The following is a 24,279-nucleotide window of genomic DNA, read 5'->3' as shown; positions in this document are numbered from 1 at the left end:
TCTAGCTGAAGAACAAACTGTATCAATAACATAGAACTGTAATGGGAAAGTATGTGATTTTATTTTACGCAACTACCTTAACAACTGCTTCCATTTTGAAATACTGCATTTACACAAATATGAAGTGTTGCACTACAGGGATTTGGAATTGATTATTCTGGAAAAACTGCTTTTTAAATGATAAAGCCCTTCTTGCCTGTGAGCATTCTACGTAGCACTTGATCACCTTTTGTAAAACTTCCCACCACTTCAGAACATGCAGTGTGCAGGTCAAAGAGAATGGGCTCAGTTAAGTACAAATGTTTCATTTATAACAAGAATTTGTGACTTCTTCTGATTACATCTCTAAATATTCTGTTTGTATGTAACAAATACTAAGAAAGTGACTATTAAAAAGAATAAAAAATATCACACATGTAACTGTTGCAGTTTTACCTGTACATCATTTTTTAAAAAAGACCTTATTGTTATACTCACTAGGTGGGGATGTATACTTGTTTCAATTTACTTTCTGCTTCAGCTGCTTTCAGACGTTTCTAGTAGAAAAAATAACACAGTAAAATATTTCATTATAGTCAACTATGATATTTCACAAAACTGCACATGAACCACCTTTAAATTATTTCAATTTGTGATTCCACAAGAGCCTCCTAAACAAATGTAGAATCTACAAGATGAAAACTATGAAAAACAAGTTATTACTAGTTCGAAATTTCAGTATACTGTCCTTTCTAGTAAAACTCACAGGCCTCAGATACGACAACAAAACTATAAAAACAACAACTACAATTCATATAAATTGCACCTACATAAACATATGACACTGTGGCTGACCTTCATTGCAGAATAGGTAGAAAATAAATGAGTGAAATTGTACACAATGTGTTCCTCATCAGTCATGTAACTCAATACTTCTTGAGTGCTCTGTCAAGCCTGAGGGTAGCACTTTATAAGCAGTATAAGGAAGTGGAACAGTGAAGTCCACTGACTCTTAGAAATAACTAACCATCTAATTATGTCACGTGTTATTAAAACCTTTGCTCAGAACACAGTAGTAGCAGGATAGCTACACTACTATCAAGATATATCACGAATTTACTAAATTATTATTTTCTCCATACTTGCAAAAAACTCAGAACATGTTGCAGTCAAGGTAGTATCACTAACTTCTAAAATGGTGAGGAGTTTTAGTTATTGCCATATCAAACAACACTACCTTCTTGCCTCTCAAGATTCCCTCTTTCTTTATCAGGTGTTTAAAATTCAGTGCTCCGTTTATGCTACAACAGTCAATTCTCTTCTCTACTGTACTCCTATTTTCTGATATTCATTTTTTGCAAGGTTCACAATCCAAGATGATGTTTCCCCACCTTGAGAAAAGTATCATCAGAAGACTCTGCTCTGAGAGTCTCTTGCCTGAGCCATGAGGTGAGTTACAGAGTTAGTCAGCTTTACTGGTCAAGTAGCCTGAGTAATATTTCATTTTTTGCAAGGTTCACAATCCAAGATGATGTTTCCCCACCTTGAGAAAAGTATCATCAGAAGACTCTGCTCTGAGAGTCTCTTGCCTGAGCCATGAGGTGAGTTACAGAGTTAGTCAGCTTTACTGGTCAAGTAGCCTGAGTAAGCCACCACTCTCTTCCATTTCAGAATGCTGCCTCTGTGCTATCCATCACCATAAGTCTCATTTATAAACCCTGCACCTTTGAGGAGCAATTCATGACAAATAAGACTAAGCAGTCCATGGCACCACAAATCAATTCCCTTGTAATATCAGAGCACTCTTCTATTTATTTCCTAGACAGGTGCTTTTTCTCCCCCCTTTTTTTAGCAGGACCCTAGCTGTGCTTGGAGCTACAGAAGTAACTTCCATTGACACTTCTGTGGCATCTGCCCAGCACCAGGCTTGGCAACATTGCACTGCATTACACATGCCCATAGCAGAAATGCAACCACCAGGTGCTCTGCCTGCTTAAGGCAGTTTTTGCAAGAGCAAGGAAAGAGAACAGCAGAAGTATGCTCCGAGTGTCATAATCTGGTAGTTTTTCACCTGACAACATTTCACAGCCTCAGCAGAAGAGCTCTCAATGGTGAACTCTTTCCTCTCAATAGCTTCAGGCCACAGGCTTTCCACAACTGTCTCTTCTTTTCATATTATACCCAGCAATACAGAAATTGTTTTCAAACTGAAAAAGCATGTGAGACTTCAAGTCAGCAGGTAATGTGTACCACAGAGGTTCATAACAAACTGGCCCCATTCTACAAAAAGAATGAATAAATCTCACTGCACACCTAGCAAGATCATCAGAGCAGAAGAGAAAAACACAGTAAGGGGAAGGAAATCACAAAAGTAGTCTTGAAGTACTGTCAAAATGTAAAAGCTTTTTGTAGGAAGCTGTATGAAGCCCCAACGGTACTGTCAGTGAGAAGTGACTATTCACATTAATTAATTTTTAGCATACATTTAAGATTCAACTATGTGCATTGAACTTTCTGTCTTCCCATTTCCCCAAGCTTCCCTGCCCCTCTAGCACAATATTTACAGAAGAATTTATCTGAAAATTGCCTATTTTTTACTGTGCATATTTTCTCCTTAAAATACATAAAATTATCACTTTTACTGTATTTAACTGTATTATTTTTATCACGCCAGAATAAAATAAACAAGGGCATGATGAAGTTCTGATCTGTTGTTAGGAAGGATTACAGGAATGTTAACCATGATAAAAAAGAGGCATCTGGCCTATACTGGTTTTGTTACTGATGATCATATGGTTGACCCTGAAAGACTACGTCTAAAGCACTCGATCCTGTGGTGTACTGCCATGTTGTGAGTTCGGATGCCTAAAGTTTACTTAATTGCAAATAAAACACAGGCATTTATAAGAGCATTCAAGCTCTACATAACCATAAAGCCTACGTGCTTTTCTTGTATATGTGGCTAAAAACCTAATCCTGTGAAAGAATACACAAACTCAAGACATCATCACACACTTTGTAGTAGTCACACACATTGTAGTAACGGTCACAATAAAGCCCTAGCGAACTTTAAAAAGGGAGTTTTAGTCTTCCGTCAACCACTCTAGAGCAAGTGTTTCAGAAATATTTCACAGGAAACAAGATCAGTCTCTGAGCAACTTAAAAGTGTTGACAAAAGTCAATTTGCACTTCAATTTATCCTTACTCCATGGCTTTCAGTATCAATAAAATCTTTTTATTTGATTCTTCAACATCATCTGTTAACCAGCCATTAAGAGCTGACAAACAGCACAACAAATCACTGTTGACAATAGCTTTTTAGAATAAAAATTAACAATAGGAAAAAAAAGTGTTATAAGTGAAATTAATGGTGACAAACCCAGAAAAATATGGCTTTATTCAGAGTATATTATTTTCTATTTGTATTATCCACAGCAATAAAAGGTCCTACTGATAGTTCAAGACACTACTATGTGGTAAAAGACTTGTCCCTTACTTTCCATACCCTAACAAGATGATGTAGAGATGCTTTCAAATAAACCAGAATAACCTGAAGCAATCATCCTTTTGGCACACACTAAGAAAATCTGGATAATTCCAAAGATTCATCTAACAATACAGGTATAATCCTTACAGCATACCATTTATTTTCAATGCATACTTAACATTGCTACTAATTATGCAACCTAAACATCAAATCATAAATTAAAATGGAGTATTTTAAAATATTTTATATATCCAAGAGAAGTAAATATATAGAGTGCAATATATAAAAAGCATCAGCACTGAAATTTTGCCTAAAACAGTTCAAAATATCCCAGTGCCAGTACCCAATATAATCTTATCATGTTTCTTCTCCAGAGAAACCAAAACAATTGAATATTCAACGAGAAGATGAAGACATCCACTGTCAGAAGGAAGTTCTCAGCTTTGGTTTAAACCCCGGCAATGCCACGGTAAAGTTTTATCACGGAGCACCAATAAAAGGTTTGTAACATTAGCAGCCACTTCAACATACTGTGTTTTTTCTTTTCCTTCAGTTCCATGCACAGCTTCACAGCCTAAAGCATTTGCTCTGGAGCCCATTTCCATCTTATCCCATATTGCAGTGAGAACCAGGAATCATATTGCTACAAACCAACATACATACAATAAAAATAGCTTTAAAAGCTCTTGTATGTGATGCACAGCAGGCATCAGCGGATTTGACAACAGCGGATTTGACAACGCACCCTCTGAACAGCACAAAACCACAGGTCTGTAGCCTAAAATATTACCACAGGTCTTTTATTATATTTCTTTTTAAGAACACAAACACATTTTTATGCTTTAACATGTAGCAGAAAGTAGCAGACCAGTTCATACTGAAATAGTCACTAAATTACCTGCTGCACATATCTGTCGGTGGTTTTCCACATGTAATAATACTCAATGATGCTAGTCAGTGACTTCCAAGGGAGCTGAAAAAGATTTGTTACAAATTAAAGGGGTTCTGAGAAATCGCAAAGTTTGCATCTTATTAAACACAAATTAAATCAAGTACACTCGAAAAATGTGAATTTATTAAGTACCTACATTAAAATCCATAGCCAAACAAATACACATTGCTATTAATAATACACATCCTTTTCTTATAACTAACAAGGATGCAGAATTACAACAATATCACACATTCAAACCCAAATGTAATTTATTCTGCTTAAGCCATACGGTTAAACAAAATGATCAAAATAGAAGCCAGATTTCCATCAAGAAACACAGAAGGTAGCATCTCTATCATAAAATGTATCAGATGGAAAACAACATCAGGACGAAAATAAGTCATCTTGACAAGACTATGTTCAAGTCTCATGATAATTTAACACTTTAAAAAATACAGTAGTCACCATACTTAGTTCACAGTTTTTTCAAGTCCCGTAACAACTCAGCCTCTCACACCATATCACTAGTTTTGCATAAACTTCCATATACTCTCAAGAGGGAGCTATAATAAATGATACTTTAACCAACAAGACTGATAACTGAAAATTAATATTTAACAAAAATCTCTGTGCAAACTCAAGGCAATTGATGATTACTTGGGATGTACATGTTCATTGATGAAATAAAAATGTATTAGAAAATTAAGCACAGAGCAGCCATTTTTAATTACCACTGAATAATCTACTTAACTCCATAAATTCTTTCTGTAATTTAAATTGGTACGTCTCTTACAAAATTAATGCTATTTTGCACCATAACTTGGAAACAAGCTACTATCTTATGCCTGGTAATTTCTAGAGGAATGCATTAATGCTAGTATTCTCGGCTTTCCAGAAATGAAGATAATTTTTTGGAAATCCCGGAAAATACAGGTGTGGAAACACAGCTAGCCAACCTTACTCACTCCACTTCGGGGCTTTCTGCATGCCTGAAGCCAAAAGAATAAGTTCCTGAACCTTTAATCAAGTTTTAAAACAGCAGAGGACCTTCTTATCAAAGCTGTGTCTTCCTGTATGCAGAGGCTCACAGCTAGTTTTTCATGCTGCTTGCCTGCAGACATTCAGAGGAACAGAGACTAGCTCCCACCTCTGCCTTTCAGGAGCTGGAATTCAGGTCCAGACTCGGCTGTGAATTGTTTCTCAGGCAGTGTACCACAGTGTGCAAATCCCTGTCCATTTGCGTTTAATTAAAAAGCAGCAGTGTAACAAGCGCATAAGCTGATGTTCCAATAAACAGCAACACAATCAATTTTACTAAAATCCTTTTATTTTCATAGCTAAATTATGCTTCAACAGAGATCTGCACAAGAAAAGGCCAGTGACAGGAACACAAGTTTGGTGTGAGGTGACAGGTGAGCTAGTTGTCAATCTCTAAGTCCATATTCTTCCAGGCATCCAGACGGAACACTGACAATGCCATGTAGTTGAGGTGGCAACGAGTACATATTAGTGTCTCCACATTTATTTTCCTTCCTAAACACGTATTAACACATTCCTGCTACAGATTGTTTGTCATTTTTTTTTTCTGGAAAAGCTTTAATTTGTTTTAACTATGATTGTGACACCAATATGTTCATTCACTCAGCAGGCATCTACAATTAAAGAAAGATAAATTAAGGTGCTTGAACTGGATAACCAAAATCCTTTTATGGCTTGAGTCACAACTCTGAAAACCTGTTTAACAGACTGAGTATGAGTATCCTGTATTCTGTTTACCTACACACTTAAATGACAAAAGACTGTAGAAGTACTTGAATTACCCAGAAATTGCTCTGCACTGTCAGAGAAGCTGTGAACAGCCACAGAATAACATTCTCTTATGACCAAATTCTATTAAACACCAACTGAAAGAAGTAAAAATGACCATCTGCATGACATTTCATAGGAGAAAATTAGCAAAGAGGTGTCAGCAGGAAAAGACAGGGAGAGGAATTTTCAGTTTCTTTAGTTTCTTCAGGGTAAAAACATACTCAAGCCTGATCAGCAGGAAAAGCTTAGGGTTATAAATTATCTAAAAAGGAACATGTTAACTTTAAGGCGCGTTTCCACGATCTTCTGAAGTTGGAAAGCAGCTGCTCTGGTTTTCTACACGTGGTTCAAGACTGATTCCCAAAGGCTTTCTTGCCATATTTGAGATGTAACAGTTACAAATCTGTGAAAACTGTTGATAATGAAAAACTAAGAATTAAAAAGCCTAACAGCTGTCTCTTAACATTAGGAAAACAGTTTTATTTGGAGAACATAAAATATTCAGTTTTCTTCCATTCTTCTACCCTGGGATGTGAAGTAATTAAAGTATATCAGGTAAATTCAATTAACTTAAAAAGTTGAAGTTGATTAGGTTTCACATAGGTTCTTCAAGACAGAGGAACCTCAATAAATGAGCTCCTATAACAGCTGATTCAAAGGCTAGACTGGTGATTTGACAACAAATGAGCTTCTCCTGTCTATTAAAAAAAAAGGTAAACTCCTTTATACCATTTAATTGATAAGATTGTCTTAATAATTACTAATACTTAATGTTTATAGGTTAAAGCTTGAGCTGCACATTAAACAACAAATAGTGCCAGTTCTTACTAATTGCTGGAAAAGTAAATTAACCTGTCCTTTAGTGAACTATCTAAGGGCTGCACTTGCAGCTGCCATGCCTTGCAAATCTGGGCTGATTCAGAAAAGGCAACTCCTCTGTGATATAGTGACTCAAGCAGGTACTACATAACCCTTCCACTTTCTGCCATGCAACAGGACAGTCTTGCCTGTAGTGTGATACCACTCTAGGACTGCTTAGGATTGAGTTTAACCTCAGGCACCACAGAATTTATCATTGGATCCTATGTGGACACTCAAACAACTCGCCTACACACTACCAGTGCATTAGCTTCTTTCTCTATTCTCTTACAATTCATATAAGAGTACTTACTTTGAATGACTAGCCACTGAAGAGAGAGATGATAATAAACAAACATATTCTTACGGAAAATTACTCCTTAAGTGCTACATATCTATACCTACCTCATCTTGCAAAAACTTTTCGTATATCCATGATCTAAATCTTGAAGAATTTAGATGATTACTTAAAACTACATGTTTGTTTCCAAATCCCTATACTTTTAGAATGCTACATAGCAAGTGAGAACACTTTTTACTCTACAGAAATTAAGATATCCCAGGATTACACAATGACTAATGTAACTGAAAGATTTCAAATTATATCGAATTACATCAGGATTGTTTGCACTAAGTTACCAATACCATATAAATGGGTATACATAAAACAGATGATCTTTGAACAATGTTTTTCATGATATGCCACTTTTCCAAAGGTCAAAAAAAAAGGTAAGACAAAAATCCCTGTTCTAAGTTAATGAGACTATAATAATTTCTGCTGCCCTTCAACTCATCATTAATGTGCCCTCAGTAAACTACACAACCCTACCCCTAAATCTGTGCATGGCTTTCGCTTTGGAAGGAGGGCAAGGGAGATGATCTACATTTTGCAAAGGAAGAAGCAGTGAAAAAGGGAAGGTATCAGAAGTCTACCAGAGACAGAACTGGAACATTTTGAACAGCTTCTAGTGGACTAACTCAAATATCTAGCATGTGAACACTACAAACACATAAAAGTGATCCCTGCAATACATTACTCCACTGTATCACCATACTGTCTTTATCAATAGACTTACATGTTACATAATACAGAAACTATACAGAAAAGAAAAATACTACATAAATACCAGAGACAAGGCTTAGGTATACTTGGTCTCAAATTGTGTAAGACTCAACTTGTAAACAGCAAATAAAATCTATATTATGCGCTTCAGGCATTCTGAAAAGCCAAATACTTTGTATTAGGAAACATTTAGTCAGAAGACACGGCTATTAAAACTCTATAAAATATTCTTTTCTAATAATATTTTCTTGAATTTAACAAGAGCTGTTTCATCCATGATGCAATTTTCAATCTTACATGATGAATGCAGCGAACACTTTCTCCCCAAAGAATCTCAAAATTAAGCACGCAGCTATAATACACCTGTTAAAATGTCAGTTCTTCAGAACAAAACAATAGCCTTCCCTTCCCACCTTCATTCAATTATCTGTTTCATCTCATAACTATGAAAGTGAAGGAAAGACAGCTTCACTCAGTGCGAAGTCTCTTCCCACCATCCCACACTATCTTCTGCAAAGAAAAAACAACTCTGAGCTCTGAGTCAAGTGGAATGATATTGTTGTGAAAATGTATCAATCGACTTCAGTCTTAAATAAAAGAATTCCTTTGGCTCAAATTCTAACCTTTTTACAAAGCCCAACTTTAATTTAGAACAACAGAGGGAGTCTTCTTCCTTGAAAGAAAGAGGCTCTTCAAGAAAGGTGCAAAAAAATCTCCAAATTACTAGTAATTCCAGCAATTAGTGTTAGAATCCATTTCAATTCATTACTCTGCATTAGAATTCAGCAAATTAAAGCTTTGCTGCCCTATAGTCTGATATTTCAGTATCAAAACCAGAGTAGTTTGAACATATTGGAAAACATTTCCTTTACTTTTCAGAAGTGCCAAAACACCCAATATGTCAAAATAACTCCCTGTAGTGCACTTTAAAAGCTATCTGAATATAAATTTCTCTCTGCTAACCATAGAAGGAAACCTCATCTTTTCCAAAAACACTCAGGGGAGTCAGCCATGCGGCTGCTAATGAATTTCACTGGAAATTGTGGAAAAGTTCTGAAGAGCTTCTGGAACTTTTTTAGATGCTTGTAAAATCCTCGTAAAAATCCTTATCAAAACATATCTGCAAGAGAGGTTCTACCTGGTATTAAACAGATTATCTTCTGTCATCACCTTTCCAAAGAATGGAACTGAACAAGAAAAAATACTGATTTTCAACCAGACAAAATGTGAACGTATGTTAATTACATACATCAGCTACACAGATTTCTCCTCTAGCTAATCTTCCAAACCTACAGAAAGCAGCTATGCTCACCCATGTGAAAATAAGAGTAACAGAAAAGTGTCCTACTTTTGTACTTACAAAGTCTTGTCGAATGTCACTGAAGTCCTTGCCATACTTTTCCAATGCCTCTTCAAATAAACTAGCTTCTGATGCTGACCACTCTTCCATTTCATCTCTACATAAGACAGGCCCTCCAAGTGGCACTAAAACACCAACGGCACTGCTCAAATCATAGTTGTGTTTATGCAGTGTATTCATTGCATGAAACTAGCAAGGAGAAGAACAAAAAAAAAAAGCTTGTTTAAACAGACAGTAGTCCATTTCAGTTAATGCAAATTCAGTGTCTTTTTCTATAAGCCATGCAAGAAGCTTCCACTAATGCTAAATTTAGAATCAATTCTGATATCATAGGCTTTCTCCTGTGGAACATAAGGAAAATAAATTATTACTTTATTTGGGAAAGGAAATGCCTTCATAAAATGTTTACTCAAAATGACACTAGTTTATTGGTTCCTGCATATTGCTACCAAACATTGCTAGCAAATCTTCAGTTGGTAGAAATCACCCTGACAGAGACAGTGACATATATTGACTGAGGAGACATTTTCAATTAACCGAAGTTCTAAATAGCAGCTGAACAGACATCTATGTGCTCAATATTCTTATCATGGGGGAAGGAAGCAGTTTATTATTTTCATTACCATTCTACAGAAAACATGCGAGATTTTTGTCCCTTGCTAAACTCTATTGTCAGAGACCGGTAAATGCGGTTTCTTTATTAATTTCACCTTCCTTTATAAAAGCAGAAAATGAAGTTACAGAAAGTTACAGCATTTCACTTCAGGGGTAACAGAGAATTGCTCACATCACTAACCGATGATGGGGAATATGCAAAGTAAGCAACTGCATCACAAATCCACCTCCAGTGAAAATAAGCAAATGAAGCAAATGAAGCCGCTTTTCTGATTCAGTGCCCCAAAAGCCCAACACCACAATCTCCAATTGTTGTGTTCAAGGAGGTATCAGAGGTATAAAGCACAATAATTTGTGTGACTGAATAACATGTCTCCCACCTGTCTGTCCCACCACAGAAATGAGCTCTAACTGGAGCATGAAATCTCTCACATAGACCTAAACTCATCTTATCAGAGGGGGCACTCGAAACCTTTCAAGGAAGGAACATACTTCCATTATTTGTCAACAGAACACTTACAAAGCAATTCCAGTTGAACTTCTGCATATAAATGCACTACAAATAATGAATACTCCCTATCTTTTGCCATGTCCCATGAATGGCTGAAGTCTTTCTCCAGCTTTTAATATATCTCTCTCCAAGCTATCAAACACAAGATTCTTAAACTGTTCTGTTTGTAAGAAGTAATATTACCGTTACCTTACAGAGTCTTTTAGTTCAGGTTCAAGTTGAATTCATCAGCCTTCAGAAGCCCTCTAGTATGTATAGAACTATTTAAATATGGAAATACATAGCACACTGTCTAAAATCCATAACCTTCAGATTAGAGAATGTAAAATTCCTGACCAATGAGTAAACCAGGCCTAAATATTGAACTCTTATAGTATATGTGTTACCAAGGTTAAATCTTTGTTTAAATTGCAGCCCTTATGGAAAAGCAGTACGTATTGGACATTTTCCAAGCAGCTGCTAAATCTGGATCTATTCACCGATACCAACTTTCTTAAAAATGACAACAGAAGTGAAAAAATCAGGATCTTGCTCTTGCCTTATGTTCATTTTTCCATTTACAATAACCATCTGATTCTTTAAAGCTTGTTTCGGTATTACAAAAGAAAACATTCATAATTAACTTTGTGGATGAGTACTGCATTCCCTCAGCTGTACTGTGACAGAAGAACACTGACAAGTTCCCATGATAACGCACACTGCCTTATGCAAGTTTGTCAGCCCTCACCTTCAAACAATTTCCCCTTGCTGTGCTAGCAAAAGCAAAAGCAGCCTTAATATATTACTAGAACCTAAGACTCTCAAGTACCTCCTTTTTATCTGCTTTATCCAAGGATGAGAGGACTGTAACAAACAAACCACCAGTGGGTACTTGATACACAAGGACCAGGAAGCTGGGAAGACCTATTGTTGCTTCTGCCGTACCAGAGCTTGAAGGATAGGGGAAGAACCACTCTTCGCCTAAGAACTCTCGTTAAAAGTGTGCTCTCCAGCACAGACGAAGGATCCCATCATAGGAAAGGTACCAGCCATACAGACAGAGGGAACTTCAAGTCGAAATTTAAGCAGGTAAATGAAGAAACTATCCCCCAGTAGATAAGGAAGGGCTGCATGGAGGTGGGAAGAAAGGGAACAATGGGGAACACTGCAAAAAAGCCATAACGTGCAGTTCCCAAGCCAGCTGCAATTTCAGTAGTCACTTAAATCACCCAGACTGAACTGCCTACAACAAAGACCTCAAACTGGAAATAGAGTATGGATTCTATAATGCAATAACATTTCAAGGATGTTTATCTCAGGAGCTACTTATATGGAAGTCTAATAAAAGTCATTAAAAAAGTACCGTTCAAAATGCAAAGGAAAAACCTGTTCATATTTTTAATTTTGAAGAGATGTCCAAAACAATATTTATGCCCTTAAAGTAAAGCAGCACAGGCTCTCTGAACAAGCCCATTGCAAGAACAAGCAATTCCATCAACCTGCTTTGTTTTAATGGCTCTCATCATCACTATATGCACTATGCAACATTCAGGAATCTAAAACAGGATGTCTTCCCGGTTTCCTTCTCTTCTCATAGATGAATTTTCATAATAAAATAAAAAGGCAGAAATACAACTTTCAGTTGGTGGTTGGTCTCATCTTTAACACTGCAAGAAAACAGCATTTACTATAATCTAAGAAGGTAAACACTTTGTTTCATATCTTCCAGTAGGGTTTTCTAAAACCACTGGTAGTCCTCTGCCTTGTCTCATTACCTTCCCCATGTTTCTAAAATAAGAAAGCTTGAAAGTAGCCTTTCACTTGCTGTTAAGCTGCAAGACCTCCCTAAGGTGTATATCCACTGTAAGTTTACTCATGTTTATAACTGACCTTTATTGTACTTTCTTTATTATCAGTCAGTTTACAGTCAACTGTAATTGGAACAACTAATTAGGAGTACTGGAAAGCCATAGGTGCAGTGTACAGAAATACCATTAAGAGCACTTCAGATGTAAGGTTTACTTGTCTTACATTAAGAATACAGACAGTTCAATGCTCTTGGTGTCATGCACCTACACCCCTTCCAAAGCATAAGATACACCATGACTTCTGCAAACATCTGTACTGACTTTAACTGCTGATCAAAATATGCTCCCAATTAACATGGGAATGTCTGAAAGAATAACTACTATAATGACAAGTCTTTTCTTAACTTAGAAAGAAGTATATTGCCAAAGAGCAAAGGAAAAGGGTTTTTAACAGCTGAGGGGTAGGAAAAGGAGAACAGACACACACAATAATTAAACCTGGTGTGTCTCCTATGGTGCCTCATTATAAGATATGCCTTTCATTAAGTATAATGGAACTTAATGGATCATTTGCATTAGAAAAACATTCATATGGCATTCAAACACTAACTGTAACCCTTTATTAGCAGCACGGCACATGAACTTTCAAACAAAAACTGTTACAAGGATGACTCTAATCTACTAATCAGTGAAGAGTATAAGAAGAATGTGCAACATGTGGGATTTATTAGAAATTCTTCCAATGACATCTTCATAGAATGGCAAGTGTTAAACTGAAGAACTGTTTTGATGGAAAAAACAAAGCATTTAATGTGAATAGAATTGCATTGGTAAAGTCATATCAGCAAGTGTGAAACAGAAAACTGATATTTAGTATTACTGAAAACATTACATTTTGCCACAGCCTTTACTACGCTACTGTAGTCCAGACTAAATCTGTTTCTGGTTTAGTAGCCTTTGAGTACCCTGCAAAATATAAGAAAATAAATATTTTTCTCATAATACTAATGACTATATTTTATCTGCAATGTTAAGAACTGCCCTATTGAATCAGACCAGTCACCCACCTAGCCAAGCACATGCAGCTTCTGACAGCAGCACCATGGGATGTTACTTAGAAAAAACAAAGGTCTGAGGTCAATTCCCATGTCATTCACCAGGATTAAGAGACCTTGAAAATTAGAAATGCTAGACAGCAAGTGTCTCCCTATTCTCCTCAGCACCCATTTATGAACCCATGGTTCATAATTTTTCTAATCCCCTTTTTAACCTGCTAATACTGTCCATTCCCATAAATTTTTCCTGGCCTGCTTTTATCACTGCGGCACATCTTGTCATCCCAGCTAATATGAATATACATAGACAAAACTTTGGTCTGTAACTGATACATTTAACTTTCTCTAAAAGATGCAGGTGCTTACATTGCAGTGAATACTTCAACAAAACAATGAAACATCCTAAGGATATCCTAAGTAAAAACTTCTTCAAAAGGTTGTTTACAAATCTGATTGCTTATACCTTAGAAAATTTACTGACATACATATATTAGTAAGCACAAAACATTATTTAAATAATTTTCAATCACCTTTATTACCATACACTTTAAATCACACTATTGATCAATTATGCTGGGTGAATCCCTATAAAATATTTATTATTCACCCTCCTGTGCATATTATCACACACAAAGATATTATATTTAAATAGATTACAGCTGAGGTTAAGTGATTTACAGTATAATTACAAGTGCAGCACCAACATGCTTACAGAAAACACACAGGATTATATACCACACACAGAGGCACCTAATGGAAAAGAGACATCTGGAGCACAGGGAATCTGGAGTAATAGTTATTGTTGAATTCACAGGTATAAAAAAAGTTATAGGGTTTTTAGCAGACCACCTACCAGTGTGATGTCTCGGGAAGCAGCAGCTGCACTCATGTGTAAACTAGGTTGCCTGACAGAACTACTGCAGTCCAAAGCTCGAGCAAACGTGCCAACCGCACTATGACAGAGAAACAGTAGACAGTAAACGCATGGATTTAATCGTTTTATTACCAGACTCTACACCTTATCTATAAAAGGATTCTTTTTAAAATAAAAGTCACATACAGTTACCCTTAAGATTTCAGATCTTTGCCAACAAAGGACAATTTGACTGATGAATCACCAAGCATCACAGAAAAATTCTGACCTTCTTCCCCAAAAGTAACAACATACATATAAGAACAACAGCACAGAAACAAAAGATATTCAAGAGAATTTGAATGTAGTAATTCTTTATCCATTACGAAGTCAAAGACCTTACTGAGTTTGGACTTCACAATTATTATTTTCAAAATAAGAAAGTCAAAACATTGTTGAACAAATTACAATATAATTAAAATGGTGTTCACCGTGTTCCCATGAGGAAGAGAATACCATTTTATTCAATTCAGAAATGCAAGTCCACTACTTCCATTAGTAAGGCAAAGAAAGCATAATAGGTTAGCATTAGGTATCTCCAAAATCGTATTTTTGTCATGGGTCTTATGCCATAATGAAATACATCGATCTCTCTCCCTACTTAAAAGTATTCGGCATTCTTGAACTGGACACATTTTTCTCCACTTTTATCTTTTTGTTGCATCTTTATTGATGTATTGTACAAGGCATTTATTAGACTTAACAGAGCAACAAGATAAGGAATAAAGATGGAGAATTAGTGTGACAGTTACTGCCCTGAACTGCAAACTTTTCTTGGAAGCACTTCTATGATATAGTATACACAGTGAAGGGAAAAATGCATAAGAGGATATGGCTGGCATCAGCATATCATAGATGAAACTAGCAAAGATGCAGAGACACATGAGAAAAATTATTAATTCACAGAATGGAAGGAGCTCCAGTACCCTGAGTTGCACAATATCCCTTGAGGTGCACTGTGTCATTATGACATCAGAAAAAAATTACTTGTTGCAGTTATGATCCAAGTACTCCTCAATTCAAAGATCCAATTACTCACTTAACATTTTTAACACAGTGTAAGCGTCTGGACTAATGACTGGAGCCTCATTCAGCAGTTATACTCCACACATGTGTAGAATTACACCAATAAGGAATATCATTGGCAAAGATCAACACACTGAAAAGTGTAATGTTACTATGTACTATAAACCCAAGATGTAACAATAAAATAATGCACTGTGCACCAAGATTTTAACTCACTAAGGTCTATCATTAATCATGGAGAAATTGGTAACATCATCTGTTACTGTAATATTATATAGAAAGTTAAATCATTTAATACTGAATGCATGTTTTCAAAAACGTATAGGACAGTTCAGATTCCACAGCAGTGATTGGCACACTCCAGATATTAAGTGTTTAAACTGCTAAAGGCTATGGAACAAATAAGTTATATCCCAATATTGCTCTACCACCTTTCCTCCGTCTTTGGCAAATATGTGACAAGAAAACATACACATTGCATTTTCTTTCTTAAAACAGTTTGGCAGTACATTAAGCAGTATTTGGCCACAAATTAGTCCCAAGAACAAGGCTCTTTTGTGAATATATTTCCTGATAGTCAGTCAATCCATTTAAAAGTGTTGGCATTGATAAGGGTTGTAGGTGAAAAGTTTTTCTTGTGATCCTTCTGTCACTATTGTTTAAAGCAGTAAAGCAGCATGCGGCGTGACTATATTTCCCTTCTGCTGCTACCTACCAGCTTCTTATCTTTCTTTGCATAATTAGCACTATTTTCTTTTAACTGTATTTCTGAAATAAAATCACAGTATGCTATGAAAATTACAAAGAGCACCTCCTCACAAGTAACTCTTTAGCACATCAAGGTTCCTTCCAACTTTTTAGGCTGACTTCATAGCCCAAGCATATATGAATTATGTTGCGCAGTATGTAAAGTCAAAGTGAATAAACAATATAAAGCCATGTTTTCTTCAACTAAGTGATAAAGAGGTAAGAACTGATGCACTAGTTGACTTCAGTGCTGTACTGAGCAAAAGAAGATCACAACCATCAGAGAAATACTGTGTGGGAGTGTGGGGTATATGAATGCAAAACGAGTAAGAATCACCACAAAATGCAGGAAGCATGCCTTTCTGGGGCTAGGCGGGACAGCGGTGTGTATGCCTGTGGCTCTAGCTTGTAAACAACCTAACATTCAGTTCACTTTTCCTTGGAAATGCTTGCAAAATAGTGAATTTTTCAGACAATCCAAATATGTGTAGGCATTCTTGAGCATCTGGCTGTTGAAGAGTAACTAATCTCAAAACTCGACAGTGATATACAGTGCTCTGTATAATCTACATTATAATCAAATTCAGTACCATTTTTTTGGGGAGGGGGGTTCCAGTTAAAGCAGAAATATGAGGAACACCGATACAAATGAATAAATAAATAAACAGCCAATATGTAATTCCAGAACACACATTGTCTTCACCTACCTGCTACTAAAATAAAAGTATTAAACCAACACAGGCTGAACAGTCAGACCCTAACTATTCACTTTTCCTTTGAGGCAGTATCTTTAATGTAAGTGTTTCATTAAGCTGGTAGGATCCCAAGAATAACTGCAAAGATTTAACTGAAGCTTTTATTCAATAACAAGAAACTCATATAACCAAAAGAAAGCGCTTAGCAAGCTAGTCACAAATTAGTTATTAAACAAGTAATTAATGTAGTGAGACTTCAAAGAGAACCTAACACTTCCCACACCTCCCAAAAATACCTAAGGCCAAAAGGCATACAGACAGTGAGTGAATTACACAGGTGGCAGAGAGATGAACACAAGTGATAAACAATTGGTGGTATCAGCATAAAGATCACTCTTCGCTCAGGTTATCATTAGCAAGCAGGTACAAGAGCTTTAAGAGCTAGACTGAATTAATTAGTTTTTCCGTGTTTTAATTATTTGAAAGACCAGAGCCAAGAACGTTCTTGCGAGGATTTATAACAGAGATTGCAGCTGACAACTGTACAAACATAAAGCAAATCAAGATCATCTGGTGTCATGATGTAAGACTATGGATTAAGTCCACATATTCAGCAAAACTCAATAATATCTATGTGCAAAAAAAAACCTGATAGTGAACTCTCTAGGGATGAAGTAGCTCATCAGCATTTTGTTGTGCCCATGTACCCTACATTCAGGCAAGATGTCAGATTAGGTATGCAACACAGAAAATACGTTGTCCCAAATTTCTTTTAACTCTAGTCTAGACACTAAAGAAAGTAATTGTTCAAATTTTTGCATAAGATCAATATTAGTGGTAGCCAATGAAATTACGAAGCAGCAAACACTAGACTGTCCAGATCCGGAAAGTTCTGGATCCAGGCCAGTAACTCTCAATTTTCCTCTACCTTGTATTCTCAAAAAATACAGCTGAGAGAGAATGGTCCTTTCTAACCTGAGGATATTTATTTTAAAATGGCTCACTTCTATACACTGTTTCTCCATTTCAGCATTACCAGATAAGTACTGGGTATACTTGGACAAATCTGTCTAAAAGTGAACCACCTCTGTGTGTATATAAATCTGCAAATTCACAATTTTCCTCATGTATTTGCAAACTAATGAATGAGACCTATGTCTCAAAGTTAACATTTCTGAGGAAATGAAATACGTGAGTCTTTAGTGGTTTCCTATGTATTATGAGAGTTTTTTGTTTCCTACATTATTACATCCATGTTCCCCCTCACTGTAAGTTGTAAACAGTCCTAAAAGATGACCTGTTAGACTGCTGTCAATAACGGCATCTTACAAACAGCCAATATATATCTGATTGCTCCTTAAGAGAGCCTCGTGATACTTAAAATCTTGGAAAGAAGGAAAAAAACCTACACTTCTGCAGTAGAGACACACATCACCAGCAAAATATTAATTAAAGCTGAAAAATACCGCAAAGATTTTTACTACTGGATAATGCAAAACCAGATATAAAGAAGATATTCATAGTAAAATGATGCTCTTCCATAGGAAATATTTTCCTTGCATTTCTAGGCAACTGTGTATACAGCACTATGCTTCATTATTACCAATTCAGACATTTAGAGGACAAAGGGAGATAACGTGATAGACATGAAAAGTCACCTGCCACTATTATTTCACTGAAAGACTCTCAAAGTTAAGGTAAGGAGTGGCATTCCACACAACATCCCCTATGCACAACTCATCTTCAGTTTCATAACTGAAGGGATAGAAATGGAACATGTGTGACATCGTTGTTATACAACAGAAACAGAATCTGATAAATACTTTATTTCACAGGATACGATTGAAGTGATCATCCGTACTCCATCCTGCAATTTCACAGTCAGAGGAGACATACAGCCCCCCAAAAGCAGCTCCATGAAAACACTGCTGCAGAAATTTCTTTTTATAATGCAATACATCAGAATTCATTAAAAAAAAGATGCAAAATGAATTAATCTCAGAGTCTGAATTAGTTGTTTTCAAATTAATTTGGTCAAGAAGAAATATAGTAACACACCGTAAGATAAATTCATGTAACAAATAAACATCCATATACTATGAATGCTTATAACTAAATCAACAGTAATCAACAGAAAATGAATATAATCATTGCCTTGGAGAAAATGAAAAAGTAGAAACAACACAGGAAGGGATCAAGCTCTAATTCAAACTCGGTAAACTAATACATATTTTTTATTCTTCCATGATCTTTCATCAAAAAATAAGCTGGCATTCAAATGAAGAGAAGTATGTTATGTTAGCCAGAGGTATGCAAAGCCATTTTAATATTAAAGTAACCAAAGAGCAAAATTCTAAGGTAGACATGGAATACTTTATGGCTATTTTAATTAGCCTAAAAGATTCTGTTTTAGGAAATAAGCTGGAACCACTAATGTCTGGAAAATATCTTGATTTAGAGATATAATTCCTTCTAGAAGACTATGTTGATAATCTAGTCAAATGAAGCAGAACAACTAAGTTGTTTCGCTGCATCATAAAGTACATAAACAGAACCAGAATGTACCAAAAATTTATAATGTAATGAATTACAGACAAAATGAGCAGATAGGGAATGAAAAAAAAATAATAATAATAAAAAAAAATCATTGAGTCTATGGCTCTCAGCATCTGTCCAGACTGAAGTCCACAATTTTCTACCACACTCAAGTCTAGTCAGGATCATTTTTGACTCCTTGACAAATTAAAAAAAAAAAAAAAGACAGGACTATTATGCTATACACACAACATGAAATTTTCTGTTTCCCAATACTATGCAATTTGAAACGGAAAGAGGACAAAAGATCTCACAAGGAAATGAAGTATTACTTGTATATTAGGAATGACAGAGACTGATGACTGGAGAAAACAGAGTGCATCTACATCCATGTTTTAGTTCAAATTGGGAATGTAGTTTCAAAGCAACTGTCTCCAGCATCTTTATCTACTGCACTTTAATCAACATCAAAAGGTATACTGTAGCATACAAACTGGAGTAGCTTCACATACTCATAGACATTCAGTCCACAGGGTCAGATTAGAGTTAGCCTAAAAATAAAGAGGTTCAAAATGTTCACCATGTGGGTGATAGGTCCTCAGCATCAAACATTTCAATTCTACAAATCCACTTCACTTTACTGTATTATTTGCCAACACGGACACAAATAAGCTGTTGTTGCAGCTTCTCAGCATCCTGTTCTTTGAAGCTGGTAGACACAGATGAACTGTTGCCTATATACAACAGAACTTGTTGATGAAGCTGTATCTTATTTGAATGGAGTAGAAAATGATGTTGGGATCCTCATTGGCAGAGTATAAATGATAGAGCATTACCCAAAACCAACTCAAAAGCAGAATATGCTAGTCTGATGTCCCAAGCTTCTCTTAATGGATGCTTTTGATAATTCAAGCAAGAGGCCTTTGCCCAAATTATGCCTCAGTAGTAACAATAAGGAACTTTGAAGATCTGTAACTCCGCAGTCCAGCAAAACTGCTCAGGGACCTCAAGCTTAAAAAAGCTTTCTGTTCAAGTACTCTTACACCTTTTTCAAAATCTCCATAGACTTTTTTGGCACTGCTACCTCTGATTTCTGGATATGAAAGGCATATACTTCTACCTTTAAATCAAGCAGATTATTGCACACCAAAGCTAGTGACAGGCCCAGACGGACCAAGCCTCTAAACCTAGAAAAAAAAGGTGTCTTTTCCTGAGAGAATAAACAAATCTTGTAAGATCAGAAAAGCTACGTTTCTTAGGTCAAATAAAAATGTTCCTGCACATGGGCAATACAAATAGAAAAAGACAGTGTTTAGGCACCTTCTAAAGAACCAATAAAACATGCTTGTGTGACTGAAAAAAGCTAAAAAAAACGCAACTCTTCTTTCAGTCAGGGCAGACTGAACAAAACAAGAAGAAATACTGGATGCCTTTGATGCAGCATGTAAAAAGGATCACGTGAGTATGCTTCTAAATTTTCCAGATAGCACATGCTCACTTAACCAAAATCACATATGGAAAAGCATTTACAAAAACGTTCTTATTGTCTGAATTTCAAATTTGCAAACGTAAACATAACTTTCCAGGAACCAGAGAAATACCATCCTTTCTGGAAACCCAGCAGGCACAGACAATGTCCAGTGAACTGCAGTCAGGCCTCAGTAGAAATATCTTCAGATAATGTAAGCACAGAATTAAAAGATCATAACACCAACTCCATTGTTACTCAAGCAGCTTTCAATGGTCCAGTACAATGGAAACATTTAAAGCTGCCGCAATCCTCACAGAACTGCTAATGAAAACCTGTCTCGAACACTTAACACAACAGTGAATACAAGTACATAGGGACTTGGAAACAGTTTCAAAGACAAATGGAGTTTTGTGGAAGAACATCACTAAGTACCTGAGTAACATCTGATTACAGATGGTCATTAGTGATTGCCTACCGCAAGATCTTGGATAGCTAAAATTAATTAACCAGCTATGACCAAGTCATAACAGGAACTTTTTACAGAAATTTATCATCTTCTAAACAAATGTAAGCTTGGTCAGGACACATCACGCCAAAGGATGTCTTAAATACAGGGAAAAAGAAAGAAGATTTTTTTCTTTTTTTCCTCTAAAAATTTCATTCGTTCTCTATCATTTGTTCTCTGTCCCTTCCCAGCAGACTGCTTACTGGTGTAGCCAGCCCTCTGAGGACATCTTCAGCTCCCCAGAGTGGCTGCAAAATGGAGAGTGGAAAGATGTGAAGGTAATGAGTGAGCTCTTCAAAAACACATGTAATCTTCACACAAATGGTATTTTTGAGGCATCCCACAAAGATCTGCCCATACATATCCAGGTATTATACTGCTGGTGATAGACGTAGCTGTTTTCTGGGTTCTATTCTATAGAGCATCTACCAGCATCATGATCTTCTGAACACATGTATGTTCATGCCTATAATCCTCTGTCTTGCTTGGAAATTCAAAAGAGGCAGGCAAGTTTTACTACTGTATAGGAAGGATACAGTATTACAAAGAAAGAAGAAACCCAGGAGGATTAGCATCCAAACTGTAAAACAAGAAACTGGCCACCCATTTCACCATACACATAAGCAGCATTTCCTTCCTGAAATGCTTTGTTCAAAAGACAGATCAAAGAACAGAAATTGGAAACAATGTAAAAGGATTATTTGCCTAAAAAGATTTGAGACTATGCTCTGCAACCAAGGGACAGAAAACACAAGAGATGGAGTAACTAAGGATAAACTCCCTGCATTAGCTGTGATTAACAGGTCTCTGCCATCATAAGAATAGTATGTTTGTACTATATTTGTAAGTATGAATTACAGGACAGGCAAAACATACTCATAAGTGCAGAGTTGTCCTTCTGTAAGAAGCCTACATTTTTCAAAGTTTGTTTTGTTTTTTATTGTTTTTTTGTTTCTTTGTTTTTTTAAGTAGAGAAATTATTTTTAAAGTTATTTCTTAATTCCAAGGGCTTTGATGTTCCTTTCATATATATGCATAACCATATATTAGTTTATAAAATTGAACTGACCACATTTTTTTCACTGATGAAATACATTACAAAAACTTTTATTTCAACATGCATGCAAAATAATTGCACTGCATATTATTCAGCTTATATGCAGACTGGGCGAGTTCTGCATCCATTTCATTTGCTACTATTTTCTTTATTTCTACTCTTAACTTTATACTACACTACCAAATTCCAAGTACTATAATACAAGACTGAAATATTAGCACTGAAATTCTGTTTCATTTACTTTGAGGGGAAAACCGAGCGATGTCTTTTTCTCTCCTCTGTATTGATAGCTCTGATAGATACGCAGAATATTATGGTCTGATTTTCTCTTTTAGGTAACCATGGGAAAGAGAAGGGCTCACAAAATGGCAACAAGTTGAGTAACAGGATATAGGGGAATAAATAGTCAGTAGGAAAAAGAAAAGGAATTTTTTTATTTATTAGAGGATTATTAATCTTACCGTGCTACAACTAAAAACTGGTCAATCTGACGGTCAGTAAGGGGGCTATCTGGATCCCATACTTTTACTTCCAGCTTTGCCTGTTCTCTGTCATCTAATTCTCCTGTCAAAAGGTAGATGGGATAAAACACTTATTACTTACAACATTTTTCTCTGTTTATTTCTTGCACTATGTTTAAAAGAGACATTGTACATTTTTAAACACACACATACAGTACTTAAAAATCAGCAGTTACCATTTAAATTTCATAATGCAGCATCAGTAAAATAAATATCTTGTCTTCACATCAGCACTTCAATTTAAGGAAGCATCCTCAGGAGGTGTGGTATTAAAGAATTTTAATATGATGTGATTATAAGCTTGAAACCATAACCTTACTAACTAGTAGTTTCTTTAAATTGCTTCTCAACTATATTAAAGTTACAGTTTCATTTAAGCCATATTAAAATTAATTTTATACTTAACGAGATTTAGCAATTAAATTCTATCCAATTTGTATTCTATGCCCCCAAAACAAAAATCATTATGAAAAAAATGCTGTCTACTACACTTATTTTTTTCACCTCTTGTTCTCAGCCACTACATTATCTGCATCATTAACACCATACTACCATAATTGCTGTGTATGTTTACTAATTATATCCTGCTACAAAATAATATATAAGGCTACAACACAAGAATGTTACTATACTTTACATCATGATTTTCCAACTCCATTTGTCTGTATAGAGCAATTTGTGACCATGCACCTGACTGAAACAATGGTGGCAGTTCCCAAAATTTAATTTGCCCTCTATTCATTATTTAAGGAGCACAACATTCGTACTGCTTGCAAGAACACTGAAGTGTGAAGATACTACAATGATTCATGTTTATATGGAAGCCTAAATCTTGGCTTGCCTACTACATCAGTAACTTCTACTGCAAAATGAGAAACATTACAGAAGCTGATTCCGCAGGCAACACATACCCTACTGGTATGAGACAACTGATTTTTGGGATGTGGTCAACTCATTTGGGGCCACAACAGATGACAAGAGCTAAGTTAGAAGCATCATTGTCTTTCCTTGGTAATATAAAATAACAGCATGTTCTTCCTTCAGTGAACATGTGAAAAACTAATATATAGTTGGATGCCAGTACTTTTATGAGCTACTACGAGAATCAAAACATATTCTCAAATAGTGCCATTCAATTCCCTTTGAAAATCTGGGTTATGTAGGTACTGCTGTAAGCACAGAGATCACTTTATTCCGCGCTATTTCTTATGACTTATTGAAAGAGACAGTTCAAACATGCATAGTATCATCAAGATGTGAAAAAACCTGTACACTTAAATGTTTGGAAGCAGATTGCAAACCCAGCACTGGGTTTCCTGAAATATGATCACATACAGCAAGTTTCTCTAGC

At 35.9% G+C, this 24,279-nt stretch overlaps 1 protein-coding gene across 3 annotated transcripts in view; it reads right to left on the bottom strand.

Moving 5' to 3' along the window:
- MTA3 (metastasis associated 1 family member 3) overlaps positions 1-24,279 on the bottom strand; it is a 131,998-nt gene that overhangs the window by 56,503 nt on the left and 51,216 nt on the right. For all 3 annotated transcript variants that reach the window (XM_069852923.1, XM_069852922.1, XM_069852924.1), the window contains exons 7-11: positions 22,869-22,971; positions 14,312-14,411; positions 9,491-9,679; positions 4,365-4,439; positions 478-536 (exon numbers count right to left, since the gene is read on the bottom strand). In XM_069852923.1, coding sequence (XP_069709024.1) covers positions 478-536; positions 4,365-4,439; positions 9,491-9,679; positions 14,312-14,411; positions 22,869-22,971 — 526 coding nt within the window. The remainder of the gene's footprint in view (positions 1-477; positions 537-4,364; positions 4,440-9,490; positions 9,680-14,311; positions 14,412-22,868; positions 22,972-24,279) is intronic.

This window comes from Phaenicophaeus curvirostris, chromosome 2, assembly GCF_032191515.1.
Source record: "Phaenicophaeus curvirostris isolate KB17595 chromosome 2, BPBGC_Pcur_1.0, whole genome shotgun sequence".
In the NCBI taxonomy this organism is placed as follows: domain Eukaryota; kingdom Metazoa; phylum Chordata; class Aves; order Cuculiformes; family Cuculidae; genus Phaenicophaeus; species Phaenicophaeus curvirostris.
Note: the sequence above shows the minus strand (reverse complement) of the source record. Positions and strands in the feature narration are given on the sequence as shown.